This window comes from Eleutherodactylus coqui, chromosome 8 (genome assembly GCF_035609145.1).
Source record: "Eleutherodactylus coqui strain aEleCoq1 chromosome 8, aEleCoq1.hap1, whole genome shotgun sequence".
Lineage (NCBI taxonomy): Eukaryota > Metazoa > Chordata > Amphibia > Anura > Eleutherodactylidae > Eleutherodactylus > Eleutherodactylus coqui.
The window spans coordinates 64,278,593-64,296,949 of record NC_089844.1 but is presented as its reverse complement, the minus strand read 5'-3'; the positions used below and the strand labels follow the sequence as shown (position 1 = coordinate 64,296,949).

General features: G+C 42.4%; 1 protein-coding gene across 2 annotated transcripts in view; it reads left to right on the top strand.

Annotated features, from left to right (window-relative positions):
* The window catches only part of DNAJC10 (DnaJ heat shock protein family (Hsp40) member C10), a 43,843-nt gene extending 28,195 nt beyond the window's left edge, over nt 1-15,648 (top strand). The window contains exons 13-23 of one of the 2 annotated variants that reach the window (XM_066575750.1): nt 527-641; nt 3,537-3,664; nt 4,874-4,990; nt 5,147-5,248; nt 6,809-6,964; nt 8,907-9,040; nt 9,138-9,191; nt 10,373-10,520; nt 11,354-11,476; nt 11,714-11,821; nt 13,224-15,648. In XM_066575750.1, coding sequence (XP_066431847.1) covers nt 527-641; nt 3,537-3,664; nt 4,874-4,990; nt 5,147-5,248; nt 6,809-6,964; nt 8,907-9,040; nt 9,138-9,191; nt 10,373-10,520; nt 11,354-11,476; nt 11,714-11,821; nt 13,224-13,235 — 1,197 coding nt within the window. In that variant the 3' untranslated portion in view covers nt 13,236-15,648. Of the gene's footprint in view, nt 1-526; nt 642-3,536; nt 3,665-4,873; nt 4,991-5,146; nt 5,249-6,808; nt 6,965-8,906; nt 9,041-9,115; nt 9,192-10,372; nt 10,521-11,353; nt 11,477-11,713; nt 11,822-13,223 lie in introns of those variants that run through there. The other variant, XM_066575751.1, reaches the window with a different exon arrangement.
* The last annotated feature ends 2,709 nt before the right edge of the window (nt 15,649-18,357 follow it).

The window sequence follows — 18,357 nt, the reverse complement described above, 5'->3', positions numbered from 1 at the left end:
TATCAAGGCTCATTAGATCTTATGTATGGCATTGATTATTTGGCCATTTTTTTTGTATAGTAGTTTTATAATCCTTCTTGCTGTTTTGGCATACACTCTTCATGCACTGCCTTCCTGGTAAGGCGCAGAAGCTCTGTAGAGCATAGGGGAAGAACCGTGCAGCATTGTGACCCTTGATGAGACAAGTGGCCTTCATATTGAACCCCATCTGACAATTCTTCTGGAAAGAATAAATAGCTATAACATAAAAGACACTGGTCCTGTTTCTGCTCGTGCTTTCCATCATTAATGCTAGAAAAAAATAGCTGGACCATAGTATCTTTTCCCGGTAAGATGGCACACCACAAGGTTTTGTCCGCCGCCGCTGGTGTTTAACAGATCTAGCATGCCGTTATTTTCATTTGTTCCATGACAGAACAGAATAGTGTACATCTTACAGAAATCTAAAGGGGGGCCATAGATTGTGATTCACAACTAGACCTCAGTTTTGAAATGACTTTAACCCATTTTTTCTGTCTCTTGTAAGGTTGGACGTTTTGATTGCCAGTCGAGTCCATCAACCTGCAGTTCCCTGTACATTCACAAGCCTTGTGTGGCCGCATTTAAAGGGAAGGGCGTCAAGGACTTTGAAATCCATCATGGTAAGAGAGGGTGGCAAAGGAATCAAATTTAGCTTTTGAGCATGAATGAGTTATTATCAGGATTGTAAGTGATATATCTTCAGTAATCAGTGAAAATATATGTGCATCTAAAGATCAAGGTAGAAAAAGCCTGATACCATGTTTCCCTGAAAATTAGACCTATCCTGAAAATAAGCCTTAGCCTAATTTTTCGAGATTTTTGAGGAGGCTTGAAATATAGGCCCTGCCCTGAATATAAGCCCTAGTTACACTACATTTAAACAAAAAAAAAGAAATACTTACCTACGGCCAGGTCCCTCCCTCTGTCTCCAAAGCTCTGGCGCAGTCCCGCACTCCTTGACAGCTCATCCAACATAACTTACTGGTTCCGGGATTCATAAATCCCGCCTCCAGGAAGCGATGGCTGTGATTGGTTCATCAAACGCTGCATCGATTGGCTGAGCAGTGGTTAAGGAAACAATCACAGCCATCGCTTCCTGGAGGTGGGATTTATGAATCTCGTAACCAGGAAGTGATGATGTATGAGCGGCTAAGGAGTGCGGGACTGCGCCGGAGCTCTGAAGAGCAGCGGGAGAGATCTGGACGAGCGTGTGCTAGGTAAGTATAATAAGACATCCCCAGAAAATAAAACCTAGTGCATCTTTTGGGGCAAAAATTAATATAAGACAGAGTTTTATTTTCGGGGAAACATGGTAGTAGTGTTACAGGATTATTCTTGTTTAAGCTGTGTTCACAACTGCCTCATGATTACTGCCATGAAGAGGAACCACGATGCAGCGCTGATCCGTCACGCAACGGAAACCACTAATCTCCAATGTACCCATTGCCTTACGATGGAGTGCATCTTATTCTGCTGAGTGTCTGTTTTTCTGCATGCTGTGTGGTGTGTTTTTTTTTTTGTTTGTTTTTTTTTTCTTCTTTTCCCATCGATGGAATCGGCGTCTGGAGTCCATAATGCAGATGTGAACATGGCCTTGATTATATGCTTCATGAAATGTGCCAGTTTCAGACAAAGTACAAATGAATGAAATCTTTTTTCTTTGTTTTCCCCTTTTCCCGTGTATTAATGATCATTGAACAATAATTAGAAAAGGGTCTGCCTATTTTTCTATAATAGTGCCACACTTGTCACTGGCTGTGTCTGGTATTGCAGCTCAGCCGCATTCATTAGACTGGACCTCAATAGGGAGGAGTGTTAGATAAGGGTAGAAATTTTCTAGCACTGTATAATAAAGAGAAATCCCTTTGGCGCACATTTATGAAGCCGTGCAAACGTCTTGACACATTTGTCAATCTACTGGATTTCCTGTGGGCAAAAAAAGTCAAATGTGAACCAGCTATGACCTGGCATAGAGTTGCTCTACAATGTATGCCAGTCCTTGGTGTAAACTATAATAAATTTGTTGGGCTGTGGGTGGCCCCACCCCTCCCACCAATCTCCACCCATGGTTTAGAAAAGCGATGAAAGACAGAAAACAGCGAAAACATTGCAAACAATTGTGCAAGTATGGCTCACACTAAAATTTGTGACTTTTTTTTTTTTTTATTCCGGAAATTTTGCACACATACCTTATTAAATTACCCCTTTGTCTGTAGTAGCATAACAGCAAGTACTGCACGCTTTCAAAGACTCCTAGTTATGTTGGAAACATTGGGGTCTGTTTTAGATGTCTGCTTTAGATGACAGCCGGGCGATATACGCTGTGATCTGATGCATTGGATTCCAATGCATCAGATCACATGGGTGTATTCCCATGACGTAAAAGCACCCAGCCAGGTCAATATAGCGCCGGGCGTTTTTATGTCTGGCCCAAAAGATAGTCCTGGAACTATCTTTTGGGCCGGAATACGTCGGCCACTGTATGGGCTCCTTTGGGAGCCCATGACAGCCGCCGGAGGTGGGAGGGAGTTTAGCAGTGTGCCTGCTCTCCTCCCTCCTCGCAGGCTCACATCTGCTCTCCTCCCCGCTGGCTCTTTGTAATGAGAGGGGAAGGGTGGGGGCAGGCGCCGCCCCCTCCCCGCCCCTTGTCTGCAGCCAGCAATGGGAGGAGGTGGGGCGGAGCTAACTTTCCCCATCCCACCCCCTGCTATTGCAAAGAAAGAGCAGGGAAGAGAGCAGAGGTGAGCCTGCAAGGGTGAGGGAGGGGAAAGGGGCGACGGCATGGTGACCTCGGTGTATATGCGCCGAGCCCCATGCCGTGCGAATGGGCGCACAAACGGTAGATTTGTGTGCCCGTTCACAAGCTTCTACGCCCCAAATGGCAGCTTATATCGGCCGGCCCTGAAAACGCCGGCCAATATACGCTTGTGGGAAAGAAGCGTAAGGTGGAGGGAGATGATAAAACACACTGGGAAGTTACCATAAGGCCCGTTTTTTCCCAATGAATTTCCGCTGTGGCACGCTATACATAGATTTTCATTAGTTTAATGCAATCCTATGCTCACTTCTCCGATTTGACCGCGCGTAAATGCGTGTGGTAAACAAATCGCGGCATGTTCTATTTCTGTGCGGGCCTGCGCCGTTGTGCGACAGACAGCATATCACACAGTGGAGGAGAAGATGCCGGAGGGGTGAGTATGAGGTCAATGCCAGGGCACGGTCGTGGGCATGAGGCCTAAGGAATCTTTAGTACAGCCCTCACATGGACACATTTTAGCATCCGTATTGCAGTTGCAATTCCCAAACCTCCCCGGAGTCTGCTGAATTGAGCATACATCCTGTGGGGATCTAAGTCTGGTTTAGTAGAATTGCATACTACATTACTACATCCCAAGTAAATAAACTATTCTTTGCTTAATTATAATCTTGTTTATTTTTTATTTGATTGTCTTATTCAGTAGACCATTGTGGGATTGTGAAGTTATTTACACGCTTTTTTAAAAATATTTTTCAAGGAAAAACAAATGTTTATGAGTTGGTGACCTTTGCAAAAGACAGTGTCAATTCTCATGTAATTACACTGGGGCCTAAGAATTTCCCTGGAAATGAGAGAGAACCGTGGCTGGTGGACTTCTTTGCTCCTGTGAGTAGATGTTCTGTTGCAAAGCCTTTCCTATAGCATCAGAGAGTCTGTTCCACATGGACATGTTAGAATTCTGGGTATATCTTAAAAATAATTAAAGGGAACCTGTCATGTATCTTTATGGTGTCCTCGCTTATGGGGTAATGTGCTTTAGTTTTAAGAACTTGCAGCATGTTTCTGCAGCTCCCAGCAAGAGATGAGTCCAGTTTATTCATGAGGACCCAATATCTCTTTCCATCCATCCTCTTTGGCAGTTTTATCATTATGGAGGGTAATGGCTGCAAGGCGGTCAGTCAGAGTGGCTGGGCTCATGGCTGGGCGCTGCAGGAACATATACAGAAGTATGCTGTACCTTCTTAAAAACTACTGCACATTACCCTATAAATGCCGAACCGCTGGAATCAGCATGTCTGTCACTACTGCGCTCAGTGAGGACAGCATAAAGTACATAACAGATTCTATTTAACCCTTTCCAATCCACTGTCTAACGTCTTCCTACATTCTGATTGAACCTTGTACAGCTCCAATGTCAGAAGATGTCCGATGTAGTCTTAGTCTATTGCCAGCCACTCTGCTGTCGGAGCCTCTGTGGCGCGCACACACTGGCTTTAGCCAGCAGATGGCACCGTTGTATAACAGCAAAAAGAGAAGGCCTTTTAGGAAACCCTGAATCCAAAATTGGATTGCAAAGGGTTAAATGGCATATTAACGGTTTATTGGCAGATGATTATTATTATTTTTTCCATCCGAGAAACCAAAGTTGGATTTTTTTTCTATTACACAATGTACTCTATTTAGAAAGGATCGGTCTGTTCTCACACGCCTGTATTAGGAAATACTTGTATTTTCCATGAAATACCATGGGTAAATCTTCATTTTGCAGTTTCTCGGTCATTGCTCCTAGAAGTGTTTGAATAAATTGACAACTGGGTGTTACTATTCTTAGTGCGGCATGTCCCTGCTGTCTGACACTACATGCTCTGATTGGACAGGTTTATATGTAGAGAGATGCCCAATTGACAAAAGAAAATAACAACACCCTGTTGTCAATTTATTGATCCTTTTTCCAGGAGGAGTAACAGGGGAATATCGCACTACAGAGCTCCAACATTGTAATTTCATGAGCACTACAAGTTCTTCCTTGTTGGGAGAGATGACCGCACTGTAAAGTTATGTCACTTTATTAACTTCTATCTCTTTAATGTGAAGTGGTGCCCTCCATGTAAAGCCTTGCTGCCAGAATTGAGGAAAGCATCAAAGCGGGCGTTTGGACAAGTACGGTTTGGCACTCTGGATTGCACAATTCACGAAGGGCTCTGCAATATGGTGAGTCATTGAGTCCGTGGTGTAAGTGCGCTGATGCTAGATCATCCACTATGTAAAGCACTTTGTGCTCAGCCTGTTATAAAGGCTTCATATTGTCGTTGGCTGCTCACATCCCCATCGGCTGAATTCTGGATTTCTTTCCCTTTTCCCTTACAGCATAATATAAGGGCTTACCCAACAACCGTGGTTTTCAATCAGTCTAATATTCATGAGTACGAGGGGCATCACAGCGCAGAGCAGATCTTGGAGTTCATTGAGGTACTGTATATTTTATGTTACGGCTGTTGTGAGATTAAACACTTGTCAACTCTCAACGTGTATGTGAGTGGGTTGATAGATCTTTTAGTCTTTAGGGCTCATTCAGATGAGCGCTGTTTGCAGAACGCACTTTTTATACAATCCAATAGGTTCCTATAGAAGCGTTCACATGAGAGAATGCTAGGCACGCTGAATCAGCGCACCTAACGAAAGATAGGAGATGCGAGAACAAACTCATATGTCCTCGCCGAGGTGCGCACAAAGATGGGACATGTCCTATCTATACTGCGTGCTTTCCGTTGGCTTCTATGGGAGCCTTGAAAGCACGCAGCAGAGAACCTCAGATCGTGTGAAGACTACAAAATCACGAGTCTTTGTAGTGATGCAACATTGCTACAAAATGCACGTATGTGAAGCCCATGGTTTCCAGTGGGTTCTTTCAGGCTACAAAACATCTCTCGTGTGAAAGAACCCGTTGGAAGCCCTGAGCTTCACATACATGCATTTTGTAGCAATGCTGTATCGCTACAAATCTCATGAAACTCCTTTTACCTATTCCAATGTACAAGTTGAACAGATCCCATCTAACTCTCCAGTATCCAAACAATACTTAAAGTTCAGTTATGTAGTTCTGATGCTCTAATTTGCATATGGTGTATTTATTCTGCCTGCGGGTTAGAAGCACATGGGATACATGTGTACAAAGCTGTGAAAACATCCTATTCATAGGACAGTCTTTTTGGATGACGCCATATGTAAACTGCTAATTTATCAATATTAATGGGGAGCATGGTGGATCAGTGGTTAGAATTGTTGTCTTGCAGCGCTGGGGCCCCGGGTTCAAATCCCACCAAGGGAAACCTCTGCATGCATTTTATATCTTCTCCCCATGTTTGTGGTTTTCCTCTGGGTGCTCCAGTTTCCCCCCACTCCAAAAACATGCTAATAGGGAACATAGACTATGAAGCCAGTGGGAACATCAGGTGAAGTACAGCGTTGCGGAATAAGTATGCACTATATACATGATCGGTCAGATGTTTTAGAACGCCTCAATTTTTCCAGTTTTTTCATTGATATTTACTCAGTTTAATGTCTCAATTGTACTTTGAAATGAACACCTAAAAGAAGTAAACAAGTTAAGATGACTAAAAATAATGGATTAACTTTGTTTCACCAAAATTAATCCAGACTCTTAAAAGTAGCCATTTCTATTCCTTGTGTGGTTCTGTAGCTCATCAACGGACTTCATTATTTAATGCAATAAAAAACCCAAAAACTCTATCCCTCTCTCACTGAGGCCATAAGGACACTATTTTTGCTTCCATTGGTTGAATGGCAGCCCATATACACATAGGACATATTTGTTGGGAGCTTTCCCAATAGATCCAGCAAGCACATATTGCAAAATGCAGTGTGAATCAACCCGTACTAATTACATAAACTAATGACCTCTGTACAACATGCTGAAACCTCTCTGCTTTGTGCCCTGCCAAAATTGAGTATATTCTCCACATCTTTTTGTTACATTTCATAAATTGAAACCCTTCTCTCTTCATGTAGGACCTTCGCAATCCCTCTGTGGTCACCCTCACACCTACAACTTTCAGGGAACTGGTAAAAGGACGGGGCCATGATGAGATCTGGATGGTGGATTATTACGCTCCCTGGTGTGGACCTTGCCAGGCCCTGATGCCCGAGTGGAAACGCATGGCACGGGTACACAGTTGTGTCCTATTAGTGCATTGTAGTATATTGATAGTAATACATATTATAAGAGAGTGGATAATGCTGTTCTATGCAGGGATGACTCTCCGCTACGATGTAAGAAAGTGTTTATTCACTGTTCGTTCCTCAGCATGTTCACACCCCTAAATCAGCCTTAGGCCGCTCTCACACTCACAGCTTATTACCGCGAGTGTGAACCACGACACAACGCCGCCATTGATTTCGGTGGGGCCTCGCAGACCAGCGCTTGAATGTTTCTAATGCTGCAATTGTTGAACACTATTCTGTTTTAACGCACCTCATCACCCATCACAATGATGTGGTGCATAACAAAAAAGCTACTTGGAACACATGTCACAGTGTATGACAAAAATGCGTTAAAATGCTGCGATTTCGAATGTCGCTATCTAAACGCATGTGTCTGAGTGGCCTTAGACTGTATTCACACAGGTAAGTGCGATTTTGGTCAGTGAAAAACTGATGGTGTTCCATATAATTTTCATGCTATTTTCTTGCCTCTCATGTTTTTAATCACGTTTTTCTCTGCTCTGCACTTCCTGGTTCTTTTCATCATGTAGTCCCTATAATAATAACCTGCTTTAAAATGCATCACACTTGCATGCAAATTGCATTATACGCGATTGCAATGCATTTTTTTAACACTTTAATCAAAAATAATGGGCGATTGTTACATAGTAACATAATATGTTAGGGTGAATGAAGACAATGTCCATCTAGTTCAGCCTGTTTCCACCCACTTCATGTTGATCCAGAGGTAGGCAAAAAAAAACAAAAAACAGCAAGCCAATTAGCCCATTCGGGGGAAAAATTCCTTCCTGACTCCATAATGGCAGTCAGAATAATACCTGGATGAACCTTTGATCGTTCCTACCTGAATGTAACACCCAGATCAACAACCTGCTGGTCACCTAATGTCTATATCCTGTAATATCTTTCCGCTCTAGATAGACGTCTAGTCCCCTCTTAAACTCCTTTATGGATTTTGCCATCACCACATCCTCAGGCAGAGAGTTAGTCTCACTGCTCTTACAGTAAAGAACCCTTTTCTGTGTTGGTGATGAAACCTGCTTTCCTCTAAACGTAGCAGATGCCCTCTCGTTACCGTCGTAGTCCTGGGTATAAACAGATCATGGGAGAGATCCTTGTATTGTCCCCTCATGTATTTATACATAGTTATTTGGTCGCCCCTTAGCCGTCTTTTCTCCAGGGTAAATAATCCCAATTTTGTTGACCTCTCTGGGTATTCTAGTCCTCTAGTCTAGTCTTGAAGGAGATGCACATAAAAATAGGAATGCAGTGCTTTTGCTAACTCAGACTTTCAGTCCGAGAGAAAAATCGCTCTTGTGAATTAATCCATCCAAACGAGCGGGTTCTTTTCCGATGTGAGTTTTGTCCATTTCGGAATCAGACAGACCTTACACGGGAAAAGACCCAATTCAAATTCACATGAGCAATTTTTATCTCAGGCTGAGTTCAAAAAAACAAAGTCACTGCATGTCCTATTTTTGTGCGACGATTCTTCAAAAATCACCCATTTTCTATAGGAGCATTAAAAAGAAAAACAACCCTGAATCGCATGCCATGCCATTTTCATGCGAGTGTGAATTTTTAATGCTAGTTGCTATGGGGAGCGCATGACAAAAAACCCAAGAAGTGCAAAGTAGAGAAAATCACATGAAAATTAAGTAAAATCGCACTTAACCATGAAATGTCAGAAACCATCATACACTGAGGTGGAGAGAGCATTCGGGCAGTGCCCTGGATGACCTACTTTGGCCCTAGACCTAAAAGACCTGTGTCCCTTTTTAGAAATTGCTCTATTAGAATTGTGAATTACTGTCCTCTTGACCACATTAGTAATCGTGTTGGCTTATTACTGTACTATTTTACTGCAATGTCTTTCCTTTTTCAGAATTTGAACGGATTGATCAACGTTGGAAGTGTTGACTGTCAGAAATACAGTTCACTCTGCAACCAGGAATATGTGCAAGCGTATCCAGAAATCAGACTTTACCCAGCAAACTTTAAGAATCCTAACTCTTACCAGTGAGTATACCGGGCATATTCTCTATATGTAATGTAAAGAATGCGCTTCAAAGGGGAAATGGCCCATATAATCAGTCCCTACTCCCTTCTCTTTTAGAACCTACAACGGATGGCAGAGAGATTCCTATGCACTCAAAAGCTGGGGACTTTCGTGAGTACTTATTTATTAGCAATGGACTTTTACATATGTAACTTCCAAACCAAAAGACAGCAGCAATAAGTTGGCTCATATGATAAGAGGAAAATAAATATATAATATATATATATATGCGTGTGTGTGTATATATGTATGTATATATATGTATGTATATATGTGTGTATGTATGTATGTATGTATGTATATATATATATATATATATATATATATATATATTCTCTATCTCTGCTGACCATACTGAACGAAAGAGGTCAACAGCTTTGCATACTTTCCAGCAGTCTGAGTTAAAACTGCATTCCATTAATTCCGTTAATGGAACTCATCCTGCAATACCAACCCTGGCCACTGCATGATGTACAGAGCTGTCTGAGGTCTTGGGGTGGATATCTGTCGATCTGCTGTTGATGACCAATCCCTAGATTCCCATTTAGACACAACAATAATCACTCAAAAGATGCCGCTCAAGCGACTTTTGAGCGATCATCTTTGTGTCATTTACAGCGAAAGATGAGCGATCACCTTGTGCTGCCAGCGGAGGATGCAGAAGACAAGTGGCTTGTCTTCTGCATCCAGATGTTTTCTGCATGGAGAACCTGGCTGTTATACAGCCGAGCGCTCCATGCGGGGTATGGAGAACCTAGCTGGACAGCTCTGTTCTTCATACCCTGCCTGTCATCAGGGAGCAGGATACAGCTGAAACAATATTATCAGCTGTATCCTGCTGTGAATCCCTGATAAGGCTCATCGTCAGCAGGCTGAAAAACAACGATGAGCGACGGCTTAACGAAAACTGCAGGATGTCAGTGCAGTTACACACCGATTATCGCTCAAAAGACAGCTATTGAGCGAATTTTGAGCGATAATTGTTGTCTAAATGGGCCTTAGCGTAGGTTATTAATAGCTGGAAGAACATGTGGGGCAGTTGTAACATCTCCTTCGCCTCCCCTTCCAAAGGCCAGCAGATGGGAGCTCCCATGTCTCCATTAACTCGGTGTCCTATTTCGAAGATCCTTTTAAAACCAAACCACTCCCATTAAAATGACCTGCAAAAGTAAATGTTGAGGTCTGATTGGTTGCTGTAAGCAGCACCGTCCGTTTTTCTGTAAAATTGTTGAGATCCACATGTTATAGGAAGGATTTTAATCAATCTCATGCTTTTCTCTGTGTCTAAACAGATTCTTGCCAAAAATGGCCACAGAACTTACACCTGAAAACTTCAATGAAAAAGTTTTAAAGAGCCAGGATCACTGGGTTTTGGATTTCTACGCTCCGTGGTGTGGTCCCTGTAAACAATTTGCTCCTGAATTTGAGTTTGTGGCCAGGGTAGGTGGTCAGTGACTTTAGATGTATTGCTCATGAATGTATAGTGGCATGGAATAAAAAGTTAATATCCCCAGCGACCTACTGTGCAGCTAACATTAGAAGGGGGCTGTGTTGTAGTATACCTGCAAGGAAGGTGGATGAGAACATCGGTGTGCAGGAGAAAAGCAAACGGGACCCCAGAAGGTTCATTCTCAAACGCTACGTTATAGCATATCCTTGTAATACTTTACAAAATCCAAATATATCTGCACTTTAAATGTGTCAAAACCTTTTGAAGAATCACACGTTGGGTTCACTTCATGAATCTACTTGGAGACTTGGCTCTTGTCTTCTCTTCTGTATCTCCTCTTCATCACTCAGACATGTGCTGTATCTGTAAAGTGGGTGTGCGGTTTATTAGCAGCGATTCCTTCTCTGGCGAGTCATATGCTGTACCAATCTGCCATAGGCTCCCATGTTGCCACTCTCGCATTTCACGAAAGACTCGCGCAGATTGTGGCATGTTCTATCTTGGAGTCTGTTACACACGCATACACGTCTGGTAAGATAGTACATTGCGATCGGTGGCACGCAGCAAGTACGGTCGTATGAAGCCGGCCTAACCTGTAGATTTCAAAGCCATTAAAATAAAACATCAGTGCCGCAGATTTGATACAGAACCTGCAACATTAATCCGCTATGCGAACAAGGACTTGTATTGCATCCCTGAATACAATGTCCTTTTCAGGCTTTGTCTGACTGTACTACCATCCTCCTTCTTGTATGACATAACAGGACAACTACTCGCTTTATCGGACCTCTTCTAAATAATGTCTTTATGGATTACTTTACAGCTTCTAACAGGAAAAGTAAAAGCTGGAAAAGTGGACTGCCAAGCTTATGGGCACATTTGCCAGTCAGCAGGCATCAGAGCGTACCCTACCGTGAAATTCTATCCTTACGTGGGATCTAAAAAGGTATTTGTTGCATCTTCTTATACAACTCCTGTTGTATTTCCGCTTCCGTCTATACAACACTTACTGGAGACTTCCTGTGATGTGATGGGTGACTTCTTCTTTCGTTACCCCTGTCGTCTTCCTGAATCGATTCAACTCTTACTTTATTGGATTTTTATGTAAACTCCTGTCATAGCTGTTGTAAATTTGCAATTGGACAAGGAAATATGTTGATCCAGAGATTTGTCTCTTGTACAGAAAAATGTGGAAGGTGAACATGTGGATTCAAGAGATGCCAAAGATATAGTGAACACAGTAACGGCAAGACTAGGGGTCCTACAAAAGCAAAATAAGGCATCTCGGAAGGTAAATGGATTATTTTTGTTCAATTACTGTATTCGCAGCTTTAACCCTAAAGGCCCATTTACACGCTTATTGCTCAAAATTCGTTCAAACTACCACAAATGATCGTTGCGTGTAAATGCTGCCACTGTGTACTTTCCATCTGAACAATGGTTTTAAGGTGAACTTAAAATCCATCCTTCAGCCACAGAGAGAGAAAGTATCTCTCAACAGACCACATGCTGTGTTCTCAGCCGGAGTCGGGAGATTACATTGTATTCTGCTGACAGCCCCAACAAGAACAATGCAGCTGTGTGCAGAGCCCAGCCCACATGCTGGTCTCTGCAAATAGCTTCTGGAGGCTCATTTATGCGCAAATGAAGATGATAAAGTGTTAATGGACATTAGTGTCCACTAACACTTTTTATGCAAAGCGATCACAAACTTTCAGTCGTTTGAAATCTTTGCATGTAAATGGGCCTTAACTCTTATAGACATGCACAGAGTAAGTTAGATTTAGAACATATATTTATCTCAGACTTATGTAAGTGTATGTATAAAACCTTATTTAAAGGATATTGTCACATAGTATATTTATTACATAATCTCTGAGACTATGGAAAGCACGAACTCGGGACAGATATGCCCAATTGTCCCATATATATTCTACTCTGAAACACTGCAGCGTTTCAGAAGAAAATATACTTCTAGAGTTAACTTGGATCTGATCTCAGAGCTCCTAAGTCCATGAAGTGGGCCGTGTCAAGCTCTCCCCACCCACAGCATAAAGAGTGACAGCTCCTCTCTGCTTGTGTATAGGGAGAGCGCGGTCAGTCATAACGACGTGGAGGGGATAGGCTGACATGGCCGCCTCTTTCACTTGGAGGGCCATTTTAGATGAGCTCCCAGTTAAACTTCTATCAAACTTCTAGTATGTTTTTTTTTTTTTCTGTGGCCACTTTTATAAGCATCTGCAATAATGTACACAGATGAATTTTCTCATTTCAAGCAACTGCGCACTGGAGAAACCCAGAAGAATATGTGGGAGACTTGCATCGGTCAACTTTTAAATGATGACCATTGATATTACTGAGTTTTGTTTCTACTAAGTTTAGTAAACCGTATATTTGTGTTTTAGGATATAGTGTGATTCTTCCCAGCAAGAGAAACCAAGTAATCTTGTAAATATAATACCTTTCAATGCCTAACAAAAATACATGATGTTATAGTGAGCTTTCAAACCTCTTGGGGTTCTTCCTCAGACTTAATCCCATTTCGAAGTAGGTCCGAAAGCTCGCTGTAACATCATGTATTTTTGTTGCCCATTTAAAGGTATCATATCTACAAGATTACTTGGTTTCTCTTGCTGAGAACAATCCCATTTTGCTCTACTGGCTAACACGGTACCAAACTTGTTTCTTTTTAGGATGAGTTGTGATAGAGAAGATGAATATTGAAGTTCACTGATTTTTGTCTTCAGTGAGTACTGATTTGGACTAGGTAAAACGTACATTGGATCTACAGTTTGAAGGACTGTGCCTGATGACTACACAGAACTGACATCTACTCTGAAGAAGCTGTTGCCTTTTCGTCCAACAATAATTTGGAGGTGGATCTTTCTTATGTCTGGTGTTTATTTCAGAACTTTAAAGGGTATTACAGTTCCAGCAAGTTATCCCGTATTGTCGGTATAGGGGATAGCTTGAAGTCCGAACGCTGACACTCCTACTGATCACAAGAACAGGGGTCTGGTCAGTCCCCAAATTAAGGAAGCTCAGGTCGGGCACGCTTACTACACTACATTCATTTTAACAAGCGTGATGAAGGTTCCCGAGTCAAGCACTCCATTCACATGACCAGCAGTCACTGATAACCTAGTTACCTCCTATATTGTGGATAAGGGGGTAACTTGTTGGAACCGGAATACCCCTTTTAAACTTGTTTAGTTGACTGAAAGTGTCCTAAAAAAGAAATGGAAAGTCCTTGCCACTTGTGATCAGCACAATCACCTGTGCAACAACCAATTGAACCTTATAAGTCAGACATATCTTAAAATGGTTTATGATATAAAATAAACTTATACTCGTCTGATCGATTTGCCTATTGATCCAGTTCGGACCCCTTCTGGGCGCACATCGGTGTCAGTACTTCCCTACAATTGATCATGTTCCATCTAACCACATTACTGCTGCAGCTATGTACTCCCTGCAATGGTTAACCGCTGTGGCCGGTTATTAGCGTTAGTGGCCACGTGGTTAGATGGGGCAGGATCAGCTGTGAATTAGTACAGAGTGGGGCTGAAAACCGGAAGGAGTCCTGAACGGATCACCAGACAATCGGTAGGAAGAGTTTGGCTCTTTTTTTTTTACGTTTTATGTCACTCTTTTAACTGGCTGGCTGAGCTCCGGCCATTGTACTGTAAGTGAAATCAAGCCAAAGTTGGTAGAATAAGATAATTTTTATAGGAATTACACTTTTGCCTTAATGCAATGTAGAACCGTTTGACTTAATGGGAAGCGTATTACTGTTTGTCATAACATAAGAGCTAAGTTCCTCTATACAGAAAATACTAAAATGTAACCTCTGAGTTATAGGGCTATTTCCATCATACACTTAAACTTTCATTCTAAAAGTAATTGGACACATTAGTAGGTGTTTATTTACATATATTAATACTTAGTGGGGCTCCTTTGGCCCTAATGATATCGGATACTCTCAGTGGCATACTTTCTTCTAACATCTGATACACTTCAAATGGTACTTCCTTCCATTCATCCTGCAAAGCTCTGGCAAGATCTCTCAAAGAATATGGATGCTGTTCAGTTTTCTTGACCCTACATCTCAGTTTGTTCTAAAGATGTTCATGTTGGGACTCTGTGCAGCCAGTCCAATTGTGGAACATCCATATCCTCAAACTAACGTAAAACAGCATTTGATTTGTGACGAGGTGTGTTGTCTTGTTGGAAGTATGGTTGACCATTCCCAGAGTATTGCCACATTGTTGTCAGCGCGTTATTGTCTAGAATGTCAAGGTATAGTCGTGGTTCTTGTTACTAAAACCAGGGGATCAAGACCATAATGGACCCTATGCCATATTTAACTGTTGGCATAACACACTTGGAGAAAAATGTTCCCCAGGCGTCGTCCACACCCAGTTACGTCCATCTGATTTTGAAGTTGGAGTAGCGTGACTCATCACTCCATTGAAAATTCTTCCATTGCTCAAGTGTCCAGTGACGACGCTCCTTGCATCTGTTGTATACAGGCCAATGCATCATCTTTGAGAGAACTTGCCATATGTTTACAGGATGAATGGAGGGAAATACCAGCTGAAGTATATCAGTCATTAGCAGAAAGTATGCTAGGTAGAGTGTTCGATGTCATCAGAGCCAAAGGAGGCCCCACTATGACATGCCAAACATTTTCTGAAAGTGCAAGAACTCTTTAACTTTTGGGTGTCCTTTTTTCGCATAATTTATGAATGCTTTTATAACACTAATTGTAACTTATGTTAAAAAATACCTTATGCTTTCTATATATATTTCAATGCCTACCTCGAATATAGATGTACACAATCCTGCCTCTACGGTCTTTAAAGCTTAGGCTCAGTCTTTCTGAGATTGGCTGCAAGCCATTTAAAATTCTGTCCTTTGTTGCCCACAGAAGCAGACTGCAGAAAGTCACTGCCTTACATTACACTGAATGTTGACTATTAGTCTAATACATGGAAATGGAGGAAAGCGACTGACAAAATTTACAACATGTCACAATTTTAGGCCCACAGTGGCCCTATGCTTTTTAGGGATTTGTCCATTCTTATATAAATAAAGCTGTAGCACTTGTTTCATTTAGTTCGCCCGCATTTTTGAACGCAGCTTTCTATGCCACTGGAAGGGAAAGTGAAAGTGGTGACGTCATCGGCGTGCTTTGCCTGCATTGTTATTGCGCTAAAAGCTCAGTAACCACGCAGGCCATCGCTCACACTGAATGCTGTCTGAAGCAATTCTGCAATAGTAAAAAAGAAAAAAGGTTTTTTTTTTTGGTTTTACGATTCGTAAAAAGAGTTTTTTTTTTACTATCGCCACGTAAAAAGCAATAGTTCAGTTGTTCGCAAACCATTTCCAGACTTCCCTGACAGAACGATGATGAAGTGAACAAGATATATCCTTCGAATATACTCCGTCTAAAATTAAAAAGTGCTCCATGTTTGGTACTTCATTCACTTTTAACCTGCACACTCCATTTATTAAAATATCATGCAGAAAAAACTTTAACTATAGCTCTTTGCCTCTTTCCTGATGACTTATTTCTAGAGTTGAGCGAACGTAGTCTGTCGAGCTTGATGCTCGTTCGAGCATTGGCGTACTCTATGGTACTCGCTACTCGAACGAGCATCAAATCGCGTTCGACCTCACCCCAGCTTTTGGCTCCTTCCCGCTGTGACGTGCCTGTTTTGGCCCTTCCCTGCCGCGAGGCAGCGCGCGTCATTTGAAAATTTTTGGTCTGGCAGGAAGGGGGAGGGGGGGAGGGAGAGAGAGAGAACGAAAGCTCAGGACCATGCGTTCCACATACAAAAATGCTTGAGTCTCCCATTGTAGTCAATGGGGTTCGTTACTCAAGTAGAGCTCTCAAATTTTACGAAAAGCTCGACTCGAATAACACGGACCCGAGCATTTGGGTGCTCGCTCATCTCTACTTTTTTCTCTTGGCCAGCTCTTTTATGTTTCAGCAGAGAACGTGCCGCGGTAGTAAAATGGGTTGTCCCACTTCTAGCTGTTTTGCTGCATTGTACTTTGCACACTGGCTCAGGTTAGTACTGCAGCCACAGTCTCATTCACCTCTATTGAATACGGCCTGCAGTATCACTATGCATTATACAGTACTTCCTACAGCAAAACAGCCAGACCTTGGACAATCCCTATTTAAAGGTCCTTTACTTTCAGCAGCCTCTGCACTATTTCAAGCAGGTAATCCCTGCATTGTGAGAAAGCTGTGACAACAGGAGTGTACAAACAGCGGAGAGGGGAGAAAATGGGAATGGTGTTATATCAGCTAACAGGCTTGTACGGATAGTAATGGGTTGCGGGTTGCAGCTCCACTAGATCTGTAACGTGATAGAAAATGATAACTTCCTTAGGCTATATTCACACGGGACGGATACGCTGCAGAATTTCTGCAGAGCAGTTGATACAATTTTGATTTCCGTTGGTTTTTGCAGACTTCCCTCTGTTACTGCGATCCTCTATATTACCTCTGTTAACTTCTGCTACGGAAACGTGCAGAAAGACGCAAAATCACTAAAAAGCATTCATTTAGCTGGGATCTCAAAACTCTGCGGATTGTACACTGTAAATTCCACAGCGGACATACCGCAGCATAGCCTCCCCTTATATATAATTAGCTGGAAAGGGAGGGAGGTGCCTGCTGCACAAACGCCTAGGCTTTGCAGTGAAAGGCTGCACAGATGTATTGTAGATGAGGATTTGAGAGCGCTGTGAAGTTTTCGCTTTCACTATAAGCGTGCAGATGCATGTTTCTTTATACCTAAGACTGGACAACCCTGATACATTCTGAATAACCAAGCTGCATTAAAAAAATGGTTTACACAAGTTGGTGCAATATTCCCCCATCCCTGTGACTTGCGCCTCCTGTTGTAACTGTAATTGGATGCTTTACATGATCTTGTGTTTAACTCTATGGCTGAGAGGGATTCTGGTGGGTATTTCTATGGAGGTCAGTACAGGCGCCCCTTCCTTGTCACATTTGTTTTCATGAGCCCAAATTATCTTCATCATTAATGCTTAATCCTTGATCTATAAACCATGGAAACAATGAAGTTCTAGACAGATGCAGTATTCATGTAATGCGCGGTGCAGCCAAACCGTGCGGGATAAATAATGCCTTATTTTGATAGGGTCCACACTTTTCAGCTATTCCCTCTGCTTGCCAGTTCTGCACTTGTAAATGTCTTAATTTTAGTATTTTCTATATAGGTGAACTTAATCTTTGTTCCAGTGACTTAAAGGGAACCTGTCACGTCCCCACACAACCATAAACTGTAAGGCTGGTGACAGGGAGCCGGGTGATGTGTTTATTTTTATACTCGCCCACTCTTGAGATCTAGCGCTGTCACCCTCTAAAGCTGGTGTGTGGCACGAAGATCTGACTCTTTTCAGAGTCCCGTGCGCACGCTCTCCCATAAACTTAGTTTATAGTGCTGTGGGCACGTGACGGGTTCCCTTTAAATTTTCATGGTTTACATCCGTTAAAGGGGTTGTCTCGTGAAATCAAGTGGGTCTATACACTTCTGTATGGCCATATTAATGCACTTTGTAATATACATCGTGCATTAATTATGAGCCATACAGAAGTTATTCACTTACCTGCTCCGTTGCTAGCGTCCCCGTCGCCATGGATCCGTCTAAATTCGCTGACTTCTGGCGTTTTTAGACGCGCTTGCGCAGTCCGGTCTTCTCCCTGGTGAATGGGGCCGCTCGTGCCGGAGAGCTGGTCCTCGTAGCTCCGCCCCGTCACGTGTGCCGATTCCAGCCAATCAGGAG